We start from the raw sequence: 21,050 nt of genomic DNA on the forward strand, positions 1-21,050 counted from the left end.
TTATGACCCGACCTAGTCCTAGGCAAAGGTCCAACACAGTCGACTAGAACCCGACTGAATGGTTCTTCAAACGCAGGAATCGGAATCAATGGCGCCGGTTTCACTGAATGCTGTGGTTTACCAGCCACCTGACATGTGTGACAAGTCTTACAAAACTCAGCCACATCCACATTCAACCCTGGCCAATAGAAATGCCTCATGATCCGATCCTTTGTCTTTCTGACGCCTAAATGGCCGCCAACAGGTAACTCGTGAGCAATCCTCAAGATCTCACCGCGGTAACTAGGAGGGACAACAACTTGACGGACCACCGTCCAATCCTCATCAGCTGGCCTATGGGGAGGTCTCCACTTCCTCATCAAAATGCCATCTTTGACATAATAGCACTCAGGGACCTTTTCAGCCTCAGCCTCAGAACACGCCGTCTGAGACAAGCCTTTCAACTCAGAGTCTGCCTGCTGTGCTTCAACCAAGGAAGACTTGCTAAACAGTCCATCACTGTTAGCCTCGGAGCCTAATACAGCAACCCCATCATTCAAATCCTTGAAAAAGGTTTCTGCCAACCAAACACCGGAATTCTCCTCCACATCAACAGAATCCGCATCATCTTGAACAGCTCTACGAGCCTGAGACCTAGTCACAACACAATCTGGGAATATCCCAGGAAACTCCTCCTGTAACTGCTCAGTTTCAGCAACCACCACTGGTTTATCCGAAACAACTGGAGACGCAACCACCTTGTCCCCAGCCAAGTCATTCCCCAACAGGAAGTCAATGCCTACCATGGGCAACTCAGGAACAACTCCAACAGTAACAGGACCAGAAACTAGGTCACACTTCAAATCCACTCTATACAGTGGCACTGACATATAACTGCCATCAACAGTCTGAATCAAGACTTTTGCATTCACTGCACTATCTGGTGGAAAAGTCATACCACCACCCACCATCAACGACTGAGAGGCCCCCGTATCCCGCAGGATGACTACTGGCTTACCTGCCTCACCAGAAGTACATGGGGTCACCTCACCATCAAACAAAAAGCTACGATAGCTCTCATCCACCTGCTTCAGCTTATCTTTGAATTTGGGAGATTGACTTTCAATGGCCTGTGTTTCACTGAACGGGACACTGTTTTCGGGTAGGACACTTTTTGACATGACAAATCCCAAGTCCTTCTTTGTTTTGTTTTGCAACTTCCAACATTGTGACTTTACATGCCCTGTCTTGTTACAGTGAAAACATTTGATGACATTTGCACTTGTACTGGACCCTTTGTCAGATTGAGGCTTTGGTGCCGATGAAGTTTCAGAACTCGTGCCTTTTTCAGAACCAGCATTCTTTGGACTGCTCGACTGATTTTTGTCTCTCTTATTTCCAGAGAAATTCCTGAAAGGTGGTCTGTTGTCATTTCTGTGGGTCAGCTCATACTCATCAGCCATCAAGGCTGCTTTATGGAAACTTGTCACTTTGTGGTCATCCAAATGCGACCTCACACTGAAAGCAACACTCTTTTTGAATTCTTCCAAGAGAACAACCTCACGTAGGTTATCAAAGTCCTGATCCACTTTCAGGGATCTGTACCACCTATCAAACATCATTTCTTTTTCACGAGCAAACTCAACATGTGTCTGGCCTGGTTTGCGGTACGAATTTCTGAACTTGTGTCTGTACGCCTCTGGCACCAACTCATAAGCATTCAACACTGCTTTCTTGACTGTAGCATAGTCACGTGATTGCTCTTCAGAGAGAGATGAGTACACATCGGCTGCTTTGCCGACAAACACACTTTGAAGGAGCAAGGGCCAAAATTCCTGTGGCCAGTTCAAACTGTTAGCCACCTTCTCAAATGACACAAAATATGCATCAACTCTGTTTTCTTCAAACTTTGGCACCAATCGAATGTTCTTTGCCAAATCAAATTCAGGGGGAGCCCTTTCACGATTTCCAACAGTCTGTGCATGAGTCAATTCCATCTCACGCAACTTCATTTGCTGCTCCATTTCGAATTTCCTCATTTCCATTTGTTCTTTCTCCCTCTCTCTTTCTAATCTCATCTTCTCTTTCTCCATTTCCATTTCTTTCTCCTTCATTTGCAATTTAGCAAGCTCAAGCCGTGTCTGATCTGAAATTTGAGCTTGATCAGGAGTATGAGTTTCTTCTTTGAGCTCCATGTGACCAGCTACTAAGTCGAGAATCTCTGCCTTTCTAGCACCTTGTGGAACATCAACATTTAAATGCTGTGCAACAGCGGTCAAATCACATTTGCGTAACCTTTGCAAATCTTTGAGCGACAAATCTGTCCTCTGAACAAATGCCTGAACATCCATTGTACTGATTGACATTGTCACACTGTAATACACACAATATACAATTGAACAATCAACTCAACCGGTATTTTGTCTGTACCAATATTCTGGATTCCGGAACGTTCCAAATTCTAAGTTTTTGGCTTTAAATTCACTTCTCGGACACAAGCCCCCAATTTTGTTACGACCAAAATCACTCTGAGAATGATCGCACAAAAGAAACAATCAACTGATGTTCAGGCGGTTTATTAACAGTGATATTGTGGGTACAGACTCGTAATCGGTTTTCACATCAGTACAATAATGATCACTAGAAACAAATATAAGTCAGTAATGGAATCACTTACTCACTAAATCACGAAATCCCTACAGTTTCCTGGTAGTGTCCAAATACGATGCTTGATGCACAAATGAATGATCCGTGATGCACCGATGAATGATTCCTTCGACGTAAATCCAGAGGCACAGGTTACAATAGTCCGCGTTATAAATCCAGGGTATATGTCCACAATAGATCCACCGTATAATGTTCCCAGCGAAATGTGCAGAATCCAACGACCACGTCCAGTCGATGCGTTGAATGATGATTCACTTTATATTGTCCAGCTAGGAATCCAGCCCGTCACAGCTTTGCCGTAGCAATGTCCATTGACATTAAAATGTGGAGTCCAATGAAGGCACATTAATTCTCTACAGGCAAAATGTCTCCCAGGCCAAGTATCTCCACAAACATAACAGGTCAGCAGGTAACACAGGACTGACTATAACAAGTCGCTTCAGAGCCAGAAGTGACGTAACTCTCAGAGCAGAGGTGTTGGGTACTCTGCCTACTGCAGAATTTCTCTGGCTTATATACTATCCATTCACCCCCTTCTAGCACATTCTATAACTTTCTCCAACCTACTAGCCAGTCCGAGTTCCAGGAAACCTGGATGACTCACTGCCTAACTATGTACAAAACATCATTACCAAGAATAACTACCAATCACATTGGGCTACAGGGACAGTGCCTCACTCAGCCAAACATGTAAGCACTTCCCAGAACATTCTTGAATGGGTGAAATCATTCTAGATTGAGTGAGCTATAATATATTTCCTCTTACATGCATGTACTGTGTAGTTACATTGTATACCACCTAGAAAATTCTCCACTTATCTGGTCAGCCTGTGTACATACACATTAAAACAACCATGCATACAGTACATCATACATGTACATAACTACTAGTGTGTACATTTGTGACAAGTGAAATATACACACATATTTTAGCAAAGGCAAATGCAATCTATTTTAACCACTTGAACAAAAATGCTGAATGATACATGTAGGTTAGTCTTTAAAAAAAAAAAGAACGAACATATATGATGATATTTACACATGACTTGTACTAATCACAATTTGCACTATCAAATTCCTTTGATTGCAATGTCTGCAATATAGATTTATCAGTGTTGTTTAAAATGATTCCTCTTTATCCAAGAATTATAAAGTTACTAAAAGTAATAACCAACCAGTATACAATTTACCAACAATGCCTGATTTTCACTTCACTTCCATTCACATTCTTACAGAAGAAGAACAAGAAGATGGAGATGAGGTATAGGAGGCTACAGGAGCGCTACTCAGAGAACCCTACTACCAAGACCAAACCCCCTCCACCAAAGAACCTCCACAAGGAAGGGTACTGCAGTGATGAAGACACACCCAGACCTCCACAGAGGGCCAGGATCAGGAAGAGTAAGTGTCCCGCGACTTTTTGTGCTTTACTGGACTCGGTATTTGCTTTGTCTGTGATCAAAATTGCTAAAGATTTATATCTGTTCTCACATCATCGTTGTCAAAAACATCACACAGTTTTTATGAAGTGCCATTTGTAACTCCTGACAAAACAAGGTAAACATATCCCTAATTTTGGTAAGAATCACCCCAGTTTGGTACAAATCAATGCACTTTGCAAATTCTACAGATTTTTTTTTTTTTTTTTGATTGACAATTAGATTATCTTCCTTTTCATGGTTTGACTGGTGTAGCTGTTGTGTAACGGACCGCTCTGCTCCTGTATCAGGGAGCTTTTACCTCCACATTAGTGGATTAATGGATGGAGAGCCTCCAAACCCTGTCTCTCTCCTGCTTGAGATTGAAAGATGGCCATAACCTTTAACCCCTAAATATGCCATGTTCATGTTAACCAGCTTTTAGAGTACCAAAGTGTGATGTCATAGCCATTCATCGCCATGGAAACTGGTTCTAAAACGACCTTACCTAGCCCATGTGATTACGTGCACACCTGGTTCCCCTCCCAAGCTACAACAAAAGACTGTGACATCATCACTTCGGTACTTCATAGCAGAGTGCCATATGTGTGCGTTATATGCAGTAAGAATTCACTTAAAACGTTCCTGGACAGATATTTGTTTGTTTGTTTGTTTGTTTGTTCGTTTGTTTGTTTGTTTTTTGTTTGTTTGTTTTTTCTTGTTTACATTGCTTGTTGTCCTCAATGCCTTCTGCCCATAAACTTTCCACTCTTGTTATTACTGGGATGATATTTTGTCATGGTCTAACCAGGGAGTTCCAGCCATTCAGAGGTGGTTGAGGAGACGGATTCCAACAACGATCCCAACGCCCCCTACCAACCTCAGATGGTGCGTACCGTTAACCCCCGCCGGTTTGACCGCAGTCTGCGTACCCTCCACGAACTCTGCAGCTATGGTGCCAAGGAGGGCTTGAATCGCCTCCGCAAGCTCCTGAAGGTGAGATGAGGTGGTTGCTGTTGTCATAGCAACTGGAGAGAGCATCACTGTGATGTAATTTGTGTTTTTATCTCCATGGTGATGAAACCATGAAATGTGGTCATTACTACAGTTTTTTATCTTAAAAATTGAGCATTTATGCATCTTCATGGGAGAAAAATTCATATTGGTTTTTTTTTTGTCAGCGATGCGTGTCATGTGATTGCTGCAGTTCTATTTCAATCACAGTCTCCTCATTAACATATTAATGTAGTTCTGTAAAATTTCTTTTGTCTATGATTAAAAACTGAAACTGTGGTAAAGTTGTGCACTTTACAGTTCACCGCAACATTGATGATGGAGAGGATCCTTTATATTCAAGCTTGGATAGTAATATTTTAGTTTGACATGCTATTGTGCATTAGATGAAAGCATAGATCCACACTATCTGTGAGAGCTGTCAGTTGCAATTCATTATCTGAACATTCCCTATCAAATTTTCTGCTTCCCCCCTCCCTATCTGTAAGATGGTACTGTGTTTTGTACAACCATGGAGATCCAACCATTCCAAACAGCCTGTATCCATTGTGTTATGTGCAAAGTTGTCACAATATGTACAAGTCAGGAAAACTCTGCAATGGGTAATGAGTAGAACTTCTTAACCATAACATTTCTGTGTTTGCAGTTTTGCTTTATCAGTATTTAAAAGACAAATTCTTTTAAGCTACCACTACTCTTGCAGTGAAGGAGATGATTTTTGTATTCAATTCACATTGGTTAGATGTTAGTTTGTAGCAGCAGAAAGGTATTTGAATTCACTACATCAGGCAATATTTTCTATTCATACCTTATGTGATGATTCCTCGATGCTGATTGTTTAAAGGTACAGTCACTAGTTGCTATACTGCCTGGCAGTCGGCTAGCAGTTTTCAGGATGCGTATAAGTATATCTTACATGCATATCTACATTTTAAAATTATACTTTATGTAATTTTCCTGACTGGTAGCATGACAACTTCATTTCAATGCCTTAATTTAGCATAGATATCGTGAATGAAGTGGGATGTGATATATGAAACAAATGTCGACTCCATCTTTTTGAGTCATGGCTCTCTGGACAAATAGTTTTAACTATGTCCCCCAAAGCAGTCAATATTTTCTGCCAGGATTGAAGGGATGGTATAGTATTGGTGGAGATGAGGATTTGTCTGTCAACTTTTTGCGAGATACCAAGAGACCGCTTATGAAATAATAGAGAGCATACTATTCTAAGAGGAATTCAAAGTTTATTTGATGAAAATCGGGTTTGGCATGGCTGAGACATCTATAAATAAAGTAAAACAAAGCAATCTTAACAAAAGGTGAGTCCCACCTTTCATTGGGATTGCTCTGTTTTGGATATCTCTGCCATTTCCAAACCAATTTTCATCAAATAAACATTGAATCCATCTTGGAATTACATGCTTTTTTAAATATTTCATTAGATTTTTCTCATTATCTCACCACAAATTTTTAAAAACCTGAAGTTGGGTCTTAACCAAACTATATGATCCCTTTAATTGCATGTGCTGTCTCCTTTTTTCCATCTCCCCTCCCCCTCCTACCTTAGTTCTACTGCCGAGATGCTAATGTTCTCCACTTGGAGAAGCAAGAGTCGTCTCTGGTTGAGCCTTCCGTCTCTCTCTTGACCATCGGCCGGACAGTTACCGTCAACTTCCTCAATGCCATCAACCTGTGAGTCCTGGACAGATCTTCACATTCTTAACCACAAATTACAAATACAGTCAAACCTGTCTATAGTGGCACCTGTCTATATAGACCACCATTATATATCTCCCTTGTGTAGCTACTATAGACAGGTTTGATTCTACTTCACATTTGGCTGTATTTGGATGACCACAAGAAATCTGGCAGTGCACCGAAATGAAATGGCGTTGATGGTCAGTTAGGGTGTTGTAGGGAACTGAGAATAGGAAAGACATATTTGACGCACATCGATTATATGAGATTAAATTAGATTAAATTCAGACTTCCATCTGGAATAAGGAATCAGGATTTTTTTGTTTGTTAATCATTCACTCTCTGTGTGTGTTTGTTCACCATGTTCCCCAGCACACATAAAGGCAGAGAAAACTAAAATAATGTTGTGTGCCTTTTGGTGTTCAAAAAGGTTCACTGATTTGGTATTTACTCTTAATTCAAGCAAAATATACTATATTGATGTATCCTATTTGACTCAAATTCCTAAATGGATGGTATACATGTGTGTAGTTTTGGTTGAGATGGGGGATTCAGATTTTAACTTTTTGCAAGATAATTAGAAACCACTTATGAAATATGAAATAGCATTACAATTCTAGAGGAATTCAAAGTTAATTTGACGAAAAACAGCTGAGATATGCAAAAACAATGTACAACAATGTCATCCTAATAAAAGGTGGGTCCCACCTTTTATTAGTACCTTTGTTTTTGGATGTCTCTGCCATTTCAAAACACATTTTCATCCAATAAGCTTTGAATTCCTCTTTGAATTGTGTATGCTCTTTCATATTTCAAAAGAGGTTTCATATTATCTCATAGAAAAAGTTGGAAACATGAATCCCCATCTCAACCAAAATTATACCATCCCTTTAGATATTGTCTGTGGATATAATATTTGCAATTGATTTATATGTCCCAGTACAACATATATAGTACCTTTTCTCTCTTTCATCTTTCAGGCAATGCATGGCCAATTGCCACTGGGATCCAAGGGGATTGGTGAGTTTAGCTCAAAAGTGACTTAAGTGCAAGAGAAATAAAGGGAAAGACTACCTTTAACCCTTTCTGTGCCAGGGACTTTGGACAGAGTGTACAATGCTATGGGGTTTTTCTGTGCCCACTGCCACTCACAAGGGTTTACTAAGATAAGCATAACTATCTAAAGGCTCATTTTGGCTGTGACTAGTGACTCCAGATAAAACCATGGCACTAAAGTCACTTGTTGATCACAATACTGGGATATATCGTCATACTCCTGACTCTCCCTGGCCGAAGGCTCAAGTGAGCTATTGCAATCGCTCTTCGTACGGCGTCGGTCATGCGCCGTGCATCGTGCGTAAACTTTTTACATTTTCATCTTCTTTCTTGAGAACCCCATGACCAATTTTCACCAAACTTGGCAGGTAGCATCCCTAGGGGGATAAGATCTCAATTTGTTGAAATGGGCACCATGGCCCACCTGGGGGGCCCCAGGGAGGGGGGCCCAAACCCCCTAAAATTAAGGAATCTTAAAAAATCTTCTTCTCTAGAACCAGAAGTGATAGCGTTAAGTTAATACAATGAGTTAGTACATTGATGACTGTTATTTCAAGTTTGTTCATGGCGGAATCAGGGGTTACCCCCCTTGGGACCCAGAGGAGAGGGGTGGGGAGGGGTCCTAATGGGGCCCAAATCGTACATTTTCATCTTTTTCTAGAAAATGTCATAATGAATTTTCACCAAACTTGGCAGGTAGCCTAGGGGGCCGAAATTGGGGCCGAAATTGTAAATTTTCATATTTTTTTTTTGAAAATGCCATGATGAATTTTAACCAAACTTAGCATGTAGCATCCCTATTGGGATAGAATCTCAATTCCATCAAAAGGGCACCATGCCCCAACCAACTGGCCCCCCCCCCCCCCCTCCCCCCATAATGAATCTAGAACCAGAAGTGATAAAGCAAAGTTACTTTGAGTTTGTACATTGATGACTGTAGTTCCAATGTTGTTCATTGCAAATCCAGGGCTGCCCCCCCCCCCCCCCAGGTCTGGAGGGGGGGGGGGGTCCTAAGGCGTACCTAAATTTTCATCTTCTTGCTGAAATCAAAGTGTTTGAATGGGCAACATGCTTACCATGTAGCTCTCAAAGCTACCCTCCACCACAAGTTTCCAGTGTTCTCAGGTAAGAGTCTGCAAGAATGCATGGAAGGTGAACTTGCGATACTCAGGTGAGCGCGAGACCCTCGGGTCTCTTGTTTCAATAGTACTGACAGTAATCCAGAGGTTAGTTTAGAAATCCTCATGTGAGTAAATCAGTGGTCTGCAAATGTTATGACTAATTGATAAAATCAGCTTTAGTGTTTCTGTTTCATAATGTCATAAATCACTCTGAAATATCAACAACCATATCATCTGAAATAAGAATTGTGGTTGTGGGACAGCGACTTTTTGTAGGTCTTGTGTTTTCCTGTGTGAAGGATGCATGAAGTAATTACAGTTCTACTTTAAATAGGATGCATGAAGTAATTACAGTTCAACTTAGGATGCATGAAGTCATTACAGATCTGCTTAGGATCACGTGTTTGCAGAGTGAGGTTGTCTTTTGGAAATCAACTGTATACATGTATGCCATATATTCAATGAGTCTAATTTTTAGTGTGTGTGTATATTCTTGATCACAGACTATACAACCAATGTAGTTATGAATGGAAATATGTACAGTTCAGCCAGCGATCAAGTTCCCCCTAGATCGCGATCACGGGCGATCAGTGATCGCATACGCGATATGTCGCAATCAATTGATTGTATGCCGAATTGCATACACTCAATGATCGGGTATGCGATCACTAATCGCCCGTGATCGCGATCTAGGGGGAACTTGATCGCTGGCTGAACTGTACACATGCACATTGCATTCACTTCGGGATCAGAGTTAAAATTTCTGTTTACTTTTCGCAAAGGTACTTTATAAAATTTGCGAAAATGAAAACCCCAAGAAATATGTGGTATATACAGTATATGATGTCACTGTAGTGACTGTAGTATAGACTAAGAAAAAAGTGTCTTTATTTTTGGAAACACATCATTGCTTACACGCATTCTACTTTCGGAGAAACACTTGTTAAATGAGATGTTAGTGGAAGTTGGCATAGAATAGAAAATTCAAATGTAGCAACTGTACACAAAATTTTCATGTATCCACATTGTGCAATCTACATGTATGAACAGTATGTGATTTATTTCAAGGATGTGCATACGGTAGCTAGGGAAAGTGAAATACTTTCAGAATTACAACTAGATAAATATTTCAGAGGTTTTATCAAACACACCAAGCATATTCAATTACTGAATGTTTTGCATTGTTTTGCATATGGTAATTAAGGTTACCAAGTCAAATTATGGTTAGAATTTTGTTTGTTGTAGTTTTTAATATGATTAAATAAATTACCTCTTCAAAAGGTTTTTCTTTAAATTGTTTTAGGGCAGAAATTCAATTTAATTCCATTTATTTCAAAAAAATGAATCTCCAGACGGGTATTTTTGATCCTGAAAAAGCTTTGCTTGATTTGCCACACCACCATAATTGTATACATCGATTATTTAAAAAAAAAAGAAACACAAGTTTTGAAATGAAAAAGTGAAAAAAGGCCACTTGTTACAAATGTTCATGAAAATTCAATGGTATTGAATTTTCTTGTTTTCTCCCCCCCCCCCCCCCCCGTGTTTCTTACATGTATTCATTCTTTTTCTCACTTTGTTTTCTACCTTGTCTCCTGTGACCGAATTTTCTTCCTCACCTCTTTTGTGTCTGTGTTTTGATTCCTCGATGTATTCCATGTATCTTTTGACCTAAAACTATAATTTCTCCTTCTTATCATTTTTCTCTCTCTTTGTTTTCACCTGTTGTGGTTTGATTCTCTGTGAAAATTTTACTTTTCCTTTCCACTTCCTTTCCTTTTCCTCTCTTCCTTTTCACCCTTGCTCTCTGATTCATGCATTTCTTCTGTCTTTCCTTCTTTTCATCTTTCCTCCAACATAAAATCTTTCCTCTCTTTTTGCTGCCCTTGAGTCCTCTCGCCTTTTCTGCTCTAACTTGACATTCTCTTCTCCCCCTTTCATTCTTGTAAATTTTTCCTCTGTATGTTTCTACATCCTCTGTAATGCTACTGTAAAACGAGGAATGATCACTCGCATTTGAATCCTCCATTTCGCGAGAGCCAAGATTCGCGAAATTAAAATGCACATGAAAGTTCTTGTCTACACTATACGCATTGAATTTTAGAGACAATTCGCGAAAATTTCGTGCCGCGAAAATATTGTGTTTTACAGTATTCTCTCTCCTTGTTTTGATGTGAGAACTTTTCAACCAAACGGCTTTTACTATCACTAATTTATTCATTTTATTACCATGATTTGTGTATTTTTGTTCGGTGTTGATGATGGTCTTACCCCTCTACATTCCTCATCCATCCCGTTTCCATTCTCCTCATGATTTCTGGTCTCTGATCTTCTTCTCCATGCATGCACCGATGACATCTTCATCTGACCACCAGACCGAGTCCATCTCCTTGGACAGTTTTTCGTCTTGCCAGGAGGATTCATCCCCCTTCGAGTCTCTTCCGCCGAGCTACGAGGCCAGATTTGTGATGGGGTCATCCTATGCATCGTTAGAGTAAGTCTTGAAAGCAGTCAGAAATATCTGCTGACCCATTTTGGGTCATCCTAGAGTCCAGTCGTGCACAGTATTGGTTGGACATAGCTGTCCACAGCTGATATTTTTCTTTCTTTTTTGAGAAGTGGTAGCTCCTTAGGCTAGACTTTATATCGTTATTTGGAATGACATTGTTTCATTTCACTCAGCATTTTACCAGACTTGGTTCATGATATTACATAAACGAAGGCTACTTTTGGAGTTTTTTGAGCAATTCTCCAAAGTTTATCCAAGACCTATCCAGATTCCTTGACTCTGACCAACTGGAAAAGGATGGTCAAGCAGGCAAAGTGAGCACCTAGTGCAGGTCATCTCCAGTGGTGTGGATAACCAACCTGAATGGAGACACCGCACCATCACCAGTCAGTTTCATAGAGTGAGATAAACCATAACACTGTGATGTCTCCGTCACACTAGTCTTGTCTCAGATGAAGTTATTCATGGCTGCGTTCGAGTGCTCTAAAGTGAACCAAAGCAAACTGAACTAAAGCATGCCGTACTGAACTGTGCCAGTTTTGGAGCGTTCGAGCGGTCTGTTGAGAAAGCATACCTCTTGAGTTATTTTTAGAAGAGGTCACGCATTTTGTAGCAAGAGGGTCATTCACCTGGTGCGCTTGAACTCCTTACAGCTGTCCCGAACAAAGAGAATGATGTCTTTGCATTGTGACATATGCGCATGTTACGCGCATTCTTTATATGCAAACTTTTGGTACGCTGTTGGTGTGCTTTTGGTACGCTTTCGGTACGCTTTTGGAACACATCGGGAAGTGGTCCACTTTTGGCTCGATACCGTACAGTACAGAGTACAGTTTTGGAGCATTTGAGCACTCTGGCGTCGGTATGGTACGGTACAGTTCACTTGAAAGGTATTAGCCCACATTTGCAAACCCACGAAAATCAAAACTGCATAAAACAGGTCCAATATGACTTCAAGTACAAGTTATAACAGTAACATACCTCACCTGTTGCTCTTTGTCTATACCATTTGATAAAAGAGAGAAAATCATCGTTTTAAAATCAATTTTCAAATCAGGTCAACCCGACCCAAAATCAAATTATGAGTGCGGGCTAGCTACGTACAATTGTACATGTAACTTACACATGTATCGCATGCATGTAGTGCGTACGTGGACCGGAGCTAGCGAGCATTATACGCATGCATACGGTGCATTTTCATTTATTTTTATGAAAGTAATGGACTAATTGGAACGAAATTTCGCACAGGTGTTACTGCAATCATACCCATACTCCATGCTAACTGTGAGACCAATTGCTGCAGGTTTACAAATGTGGGCTAATACCTTTAAGAGAGCACTTGAATGCACCCCATGTCTGTAGAGGATGTCAGTATTGAATTCAACTACTTCAAATTCAAATTTCACATGCTAAAAAGAAAACATCACGTTCACAATAAAACAGAAGAGAAAAATATTCAAACAGACATAGCACGTGAGGGATCAGTAAAGGCCGTACTTACATTGTAGTCCAGAAATTCTTGATGTTTTCCCACAATTCTCCAGTTTCTTTACCAAGTTTCTACCATTAGAGCAGCCCTCATGCATTCATGTGTGATATATCACTTTGTGTGTATCTACTGCTCATTGCTCTGGTCCCTCAGGTCACTGTACTATGAGGTAGGGGAGAGCATGGAGGACTTATTCTTGAGTCCAGACCCCAAGATGCCAGCCAATCTACCAGGCAACCATAGTCTCTTCATAGAAGACTCCTTTGGGAGCTGGATTGACATCTCGCAGGCTGACCAACACAGATCCTCTTCTGGTTAGTCCACTAGCTTAACTCGTAATAAAACTAGTCCTGAGTATGCTCCGGCAGGTGTCTATGGGAAATGTGTGTTATAGCAAAATCAGCTTGTCCTCAATGGGTTAATAATTAACCTTAACCAAAATCATTTGTATTCTCCTTCAGTATTTATTTAATATTTTGTTTGATTTTGAATGGTGTAAAAGGTTTCTAACCTTAGCTCAAATATTGGAATGCTACTCCATTAATTCATTATTATTATCATGTTTTTTAGGTCCATGCTGCGTACAGATTTCACTGTCTCTTGATGACATAGCCACCAAAGCTTTACATAGGTGTGACACAAAATGACAAAAATTTACTGCACCCATTACATGTGATTTGGCAAACGACTGTATATGAGCCAATAATGTCAAGATGTCAAAGGAAAAAACATGTTGTCATCTTTATATTAATCTAAAGACACAAAAATCACATTCCATGCAAAATCAATGCTTTGTTAGTGGAAGTACAATGTTTATCACAGATAATCAACTGTAGTCTTGATACCAGCCAGCCATGTGTACATCATGCTTTTGTTTTGCGTGTGCAGTGTGCATTTAAAATATCTCTGTTGGCACAAGATACTTTCAAGATATAAGTTTGTTACCTTGATCAACATCAAATGCAAATGCTCTTTAATTTCAAATCCCATATTTTCAAATATGCCAATGTGCCTATAGCTGTCCATGGGTTTTTGCAAATGTTGTTCTCTAGTTTAAAGTCCAATGTTCCACATAAAGTGAATGTGAGGGAGAATTCATTTCCCTCAAATTGAAATTTGTTGCCCAAACTCATTTGTTATACATCAAGGGCTTGGAGTGGTCCATTGTGTGGCTACATTAACATGCACCTTCATTCATTGTGTTGATTTTCAGGCGTCTAACTCAACTCGTTTCATTCTCTGTTTTTGTTTTACCTTCACTGCTTCCACAAATCGGTTTCTCTCAAAACACCTCTTCTGTTTTCTCTCGTCTACATGTTCCTGTTCTTTTTTTCTGTATGGTGTCCTGTTCAAATGATTCTGGATGTTTTGGTTTCTTGTCGGTTAAATTGTGGGTGCCTGTGTTTTAATGTTTGCAATTGTAAAATAATTCTTAACTGTGACCTTGTGTATGTTCACTGTCTATTTTGTAATTTGCTCGTGCTGTAAATTAAAAAAAAAAAAAAAATGCTTGCAAATTCAACTACCCTGCCACTTTGCTTGCCTATGCATGATGATAATATTGTTTCATATGTCAATATTAACAACTTGCATTGAGATATTAACATACTTATATGTTTGTTAATATACTTCCTCAAAACTAAAACGTTGCTTCCCCATTCATATTCTCTTCAATCCATTTTGCCTTTCCTTCATTGGTTACTTCACGCCCCCATTGTGTTTGTTTTCAAATATTCAATGTGCTGGCATGCTTCATTCACTGATCAACATTCATCATTCTTGAATATGATAAATGCAATCCTTGTATCATGTGTGTTATTTTGCGCATATTTATTCTTGTAATATTTTTCACTGTATGCATGCCCATCTTCTTGTATTTCTGAAAAAAAAAAAAAATGTATGAGTCATATCTTGATGGATTTTGAATGTTCTTACATGCTTTCCTTTTCCTGGCAAGTTGCAATTTGTCATTGTACATCCTTCCTGCTCATTTTGATTTGCTGTCCATACCTCTGCCCCTCTCTTCTTCTCCCCGCATGCGAAATGGAACTTTCCATATTGTGTCTATGTCAACCTGTCCTCCCCCATGTCATGATGGAACTGTCCTTGTATCCACACGGTGGCTGCATGGATGTATCTCATCCGTCCTCCATAAAAACAATCTCTTCCTTCATTGCCCATGCTTACATCATCTGTCTTCCTGTATGTGTGCTCCATATCACCCTTTTCTCCCCCACCACCCCCCCCCCCCCAAAAAAAAAAACAAACAAACAAACACTCCCTGGCATGCTATCGTCACTTCCGGTCCTTGGTGGAATCATCTCCTCTATTGGCTGCTGGACTTTGCATGACTCTTTCTGGTGCAACATACTGTACATGTATACCTCCCCTTCATCCTTGCATGCAACACCCCATGGTGATATTCCGGTATACACCCCTCATCACCCCCCCCCCCCACCACCCCCACTACCACCACCACCACCACCACCATCACCACCATCATCACCACCTCCCATCATCACCCTTCACTCCCGCCCCCTCTGCATGGCCTCCCTCCACCTGTCTCGACCCCTACTCCCTGGTATCTCTGCATGCCGTGTGATTGAATCTACCAGACTCCTCGTCTTGCTCTTTCCACTCAGTCTCCTCTGACACCAGAGACCAGCCATCTTTGCCCCTCCCATCCTGCCCCAACCCCTCCAAGCTCCCCTCAGTAAACGATAGTAATGAGGAGGAGGAGGAGGTGGTGGAAGAAGAAGATGTAGTAGAAGAAGAAGAGAAGGAGGAGGAGGCGGAGGAGGGAGAAGGTATCTCCATGGGAACCACATCAAGTAGAGGAGATAGTATCTCGAAGACCAGTGAAAGGGAGGAAGGTACACAGCACTGAACTTTGAAGCTATTTTTGTCAATCAATCATCCAACACGATGCACACATTTCTTGAATATACTGTACACTGAAAATCTCTTGCTATCTTCATACCAATCCTTTTCATCTCATCATGTAAGCAGCTTTACTTTTTGCCGTATTCCATTTTGCTTTGTTTCTTTACGTGAAACACTGTATAAAAGAGGAATGGGAATTGAATGGAAACTGACACTGGTTAAAGTTTAGCATCTAATTCAAGCACAATCAGCATTTTTTAAACAAGATGTTTAAAGAGAGATATTGTGAAAGAGAAGAAATCAAGAGATATGTGATGAGGTACAGGACTGAACTAAACCACTGGCATCACAAGAGAGGAACTGATGGTACTAGAATTCTCGAGGTTTGGTCTTCATATTCAGGGTTTACGAAGAATATTCCCACTCTTCTACAAGTTTTCAGATAAATCACAGAAGTCTGCTGTGCATTGAAATACACAGTTGTACATTGTAGATGCACAATAGATAGCCATAACAGAGATGCCAATTTTTACTTTTTTGCAATATTTTGTCCCGTTTTGTGTCAAAAGTACTGCAGGTTTCAATGTAAAATATTGTTTTCCCAAATTGTATTATCACACAATACCACACATAGCTATTACAAGAAAGGTAAAAAATACTGTTTTTCCACCAAAAACATGCCTTTTCAACTCTCAGATTACATGTACTTATTTACTCACAATGCTGTTTACAAGTTCGGCATCCCTGTTGCATAGCTTGAATTTTGTGATAATATCTAACTTAGGCAACAATAACAAAAATCTGCAAGGTGCTTGGCTTCTTATCCTGTAGTTTTGAATTTGATCTGCCAACGTCAAGTTATTTCTACTTGAAAGCAAAGCTTTGCTGTTGCAAAAATTTGTATTGAGAAACCTCAATTATATCATATATGCATTGAATTCTAGTTCCTGTGTAAACAGTTATTTACAGAACAGCTTATAGCCATGTATTCATGATTACTATAATGATGGCAGCTACATGTCCATATGCTTATATTTTCCTGTGATGAGCGAATAATATAAGTTTGTTTCTCCTTAATTGGTTATCCAGGATTTAGCATCCCAAAAGTGATTTGTCCCATCATAAAGAGCTGTAAGGCCTAATGCATGTTCCATTGTCTTTGAATTAATGAATGAAGACATCCATGCTATAATGATATCCTCCATGATTATGTTCTTTATCAAGTGAGTGAATGCTTGTTCACAAATCTGGACAAGTAATAAATAGGCAAGATAATTGTGATAATAATGAAAGAAAAACTATGTGGCATCATGGTGTTACCATTTGATATCAAATTCTAATTTTCATGTTTGTCATGTAACTTTTGATGCGCTGAAACAAAGTAAATTTAGCATTTTTATTATAACTTATATGATCATTATTATCACTCATTATTTTTGTCATTAGATTACTACTAGTGTCAAGGAATCAATATTGTTGAGTTTAAGAACAGTGTTGACCTTTGTTGATGAGACTATAGTAAAATATCTGAATATCCTAAATTTGGAAGACACAAATTATTTTGTGTCATTTTTCATGTGATTGCATAGAATGTGATGACCAGAAGTTTCAGTCTGTAGTAGCCAAGTGGTACAGTAATCAGTCTGTGTTTCTCAGAAAATCAGCAGAGACTCCAACTTTCCCGTTTTCGACAGGAGATCTCCCGCCGAAAGCCCATTTTTGCAGAATCTCCCGTTCTCCCGCTGAAGATTTGATTTCTCCCGCCCTGGCTCTGTGTCTCCCGGTGGAAAGGATTTCTTACTTATTGCTATCGTATGTTGAAAAAATTAGCCTTAGATAGCACCAGTGAACATCTAGAACCTAGGAACTTCGCGGTTCGCACACATCAACTTGGAGTCTCCCGTTTGCTAGGGGTTTCGGGCGGGAGAATCTCCAGCTCAGAAGGCGCTTTGGGTTGGAGTCTCTGAATCAATGTTTTCTGATGAAACATTTCAAGTGTTAAAACTACACTGTATATGGACACTTCAAAGCAGTACAAGCAGCATTTCTGAGTTTGATGGATAATATAATCACTGTCCAGTATTGGAGATATTTCTGTGATTGTCCGTAGTAACATAAAGGTGAGTGTATGGGACTAAAGGGCCAGTGCTGATTGTATTTGTGTTTTGTATGCCGCACAGGTAGCAGTGTAGACAGCTTAGAGAGGTATAATAACTCAGTGCCTTCCACCGAGGAGCCAGTACTACAGAGGAACAGCCGGGTCCCCGTCGGTTGTTACGCCTCTAGGTTATCAAGTGTCAGTGTTGACCTACCAGGTAGGCTAGTCTCATTTCAGGCTTGATACCAACACGGAAATTCCATTATTGTTACTATTTTTCTTTAACAGGATTTGATTTAATATTGTGTGTTGATTACTTCTGATGTTATACAAGTAGTGAATAGTTATGAGTGTGATGGTACAAGGTTTTATATGAGGTGAAATATGAGATGCTCTAGTAATATTCAACTCGGTTTTGCCTCGTTGAATAGTGTGCCTCCTCTTTCACCGAGTGTGAAATCTTGTTCCATTGCAGGAATTAAGACCATACACTATTTGTTTTATGCAACACCTCAGATGTCGACAGATGTGGTCCACACAGATTCTTGAATTTAGCATAGAAATGGTAACCATTCTTCGTGAAAGGCGAATGAGTAGCACAGTCACAGTCAGTCTAGGGATGTAGTTGTATATGTACGTACACAAAACCAATCAGTTGAGGTTGTTTACAGTAAAACAAGTAACAAAATATGAGCTTGTAAGCTCGCTTGTAATTGTTGAATGCACGCAGCAAAAAAAAAAGTTTATTTATTGTGACATCAGAGCCGTGCAATGGAACAAAAACTTTGAGCCAATCAAGAGTTTAACACGAGAGTCAATGGAAATGGGTGACGTCAGCCACGCGATATCTAATCCTGCTCAAACAGAATTGCACAGCTGACAGCGCCAGCATGTAATAATGGAACCTTTAACTGCATGTCACATGATGAATAATTGACCAATCGGATAGCTACATTCTTTTTTGGTGTCGCATAAACTTACAGTGTAGTGTATATAATTATGTCCACTGAGATTTACCATTTTGTGTGTGTGATTAGTCAACTGTATTTTGATCACATGACCAGGGTCAGGAATCAAGGATTTCATCACTCGCTACGTCTTCGCCGTTCACCTAATATATGCTCTTTTGTCTGGAAGGACGGTTGTCATAGCAGCGTCCCCCGTCAGAGAAAGGTCAGACATGGGTTTAATCCCAGTGCTACTTAGCAAAAATTATCAATGTTCTTTGCGTGCTGATTGACACTTCAGCTGGCGTGCTTTTAATTTCTGATGAAAGCCAAAACATAGTTCTCAGAATGTCGGAAAATTCATCTTCCACCATTTGCAATTTGCTTGCAATAATTATATTGAAGAGGGTCTACTAACAAAGAAACAAAGAAAACAATGTACAATGTAACAAAGAAAGCTGTGTATGATTGTAAATATAGTTGTGACATCCTTTTATATTCATGATTGCTTGACTTTATCAATTCAATTCATCATTTGTAACATTGTGCATTTTTGGGTTTTTTTTCCATTTTTTTTCCATTTTTTTTTTTTTTTTTTGGTGGGGGGACATATTCTATAATCTACTGTGTACGCCAAATATTTTGCGAGTCTAAATTTTTCTGAATCGGGAATTTCCAACGATTTCACGATTGGTTAAATTCGCAATTATGGAGTTCTGAACTGAACGGAGAAGTGTACACGCGTACATCACATTGACATTGGGATCAGAGCCCATATTTTCGCGTGTCTTTACTTTCGCGAAGAGCACCTGATTCGCGAAAGTCGTGAAAATAAAAACCTCGCAAAGTATTCGGCGTATACAGTATATACATTGTACATGTACGTAGTTTATACTTAGTTTTGATTTCTTTGCATTGGTGATCATTATCTTTCATGCATAATGCTCATCCCTCTACTGTTAGTTTACCTTTTCAACAAGTAAATATATATATTTTTACATTCTTTTCCACAGAGAGGTCAACGCACTCATTAGGACCCTATGGTTGTTTGTCCCTGGCCATTCAAGGTAAGTGTGCTACTTTGTTAATAAGAGGAGAGTCAAGCTATTCAAGGCCAAAATCTCCCCTGTCCCTTGAACATCACAGTGATGAAGATGTGTATAAGGTCAGGGCCCTCTCCCTTGCACAAAAAGTTGAGATCAAACGTAGTTCAGAAAATCCAACAAAAGTGAGGTAATCAGCCAATCAGAATTAAGTATTCAGAGAATTATATTTATTTTCCTGACCAATGTTTGATCTCAACTTGTATGCAACATGGCCCAGAGTCCATACTTAATCGAAATTAAGCAGGATGGATCTGAAGATGTGAAGGTATTTTGAGTTTGAATTTATATACCCTCCAATCTTCATGTGGGAACCCCCAACCTATTCCATGATGAATGTCTTGTAATATGAACTTTATAGTCTTCAATGGACCCCTAATATCCCACAACTGTGCTGTTGCTAAGATGCAATTACAGTGTACATGTACATGCTGTGAAGTTTTGCAGTGTTAAGGTGTATTTTGGAATTGTAATCCATGTATGTATGCTCAAGTCTAAGTGTTTAAATCAGTAACTAGAGATAAGATTGCATGGCACATTATGGAAAAGAATCACACATGATTACCTGGGGATGGTCATGATTAAAGGGATGTTATAACATTGGTGGAGATGAGAAATGGGCTTTTAACTTTTTGCGAGATATCAAGAAACCACTTGTGAAATTGTACTGAGCGTGCAATTCTAGGAGGAATTCAAAATTTATTTGATGAAAATTGGTTTTGGAATGGCCTAGACGTCCAAAACAAGGTAAAACAAAGCAATCAGAATAAAAAGTGGGTCCCACCTTATATTAGTAATGCTCCGTTTTGGGTATCTCAGTCATTTCAAAACCAATTTTCATCGAATAACGTTTAATTTCACTTGGAGCTACATGGTTCTTCATATTTCATAAGAGGTTTTTTATTGTCTCTCCCAAAAATGTTAGAAAACCTGAAGTTAGGCCCCAACCAAAACTATACGATCACTTTAACCTAAAATGTCCTCCAAAACATGAATTTGCAGTCTAGTGAGCTAACTTTCTATTGTAGATTTTACTGTTCATTGATGTTCCGTCAGGCAAAGCAA

General features: G+C 39.6%; 1 protein-coding gene across 1 annotated transcript in view; it reads left to right on the plus strand.

Moving 5' to 3' along the window:
* LOC139740176 (guanine nucleotide exchange protein smcr8a-like) overlaps positions 1-21,050 on the plus strand; it is a 78,454-nt gene that overhangs the window by 49,457 nt on the left and 7,947 nt on the right. Inside the window, exons 8-17 of the mRNA XM_071650764.1 lie at positions 3,882-4,047; positions 4,876-5,060; positions 6,649-6,773; positions 7,760-7,799; positions 11,332-11,450; positions 13,108-13,268; positions 15,570-15,827; positions 18,018-18,152; positions 19,000-19,108; positions 19,896-19,949. Coding sequence (XP_071506865.1) covers positions 3,882-4,047; positions 4,876-5,060; positions 6,649-6,773; positions 7,760-7,799; positions 11,332-11,450; positions 13,108-13,268; positions 15,570-15,827; positions 18,018-18,152; positions 19,000-19,108; positions 19,896-19,949 — 1,352 coding nt within the window. The remainder of the gene's footprint in view (positions 1-3,881; positions 4,048-4,875; positions 5,061-6,648; positions 6,774-7,759; positions 7,800-11,331; positions 11,451-13,107; positions 13,269-15,569; positions 15,828-18,017; positions 18,153-18,999; positions 19,109-19,895; positions 19,950-21,050) is intronic.

This window comes from Diadema antillarum, unplaced genomic scaffold (genome assembly GCF_040938485.1).
Source record: "Diadema antillarum isolate AM-2024a unplaced genomic scaffold, OU_Dant_1.0 seq00000839_RagTag, whole genome shotgun sequence".
NCBI classification, from domain to species: Eukaryota; Metazoa; Echinodermata; class Echinoidea; order Diadematoida; family Diadematidae; genus Diadema; species Diadema antillarum.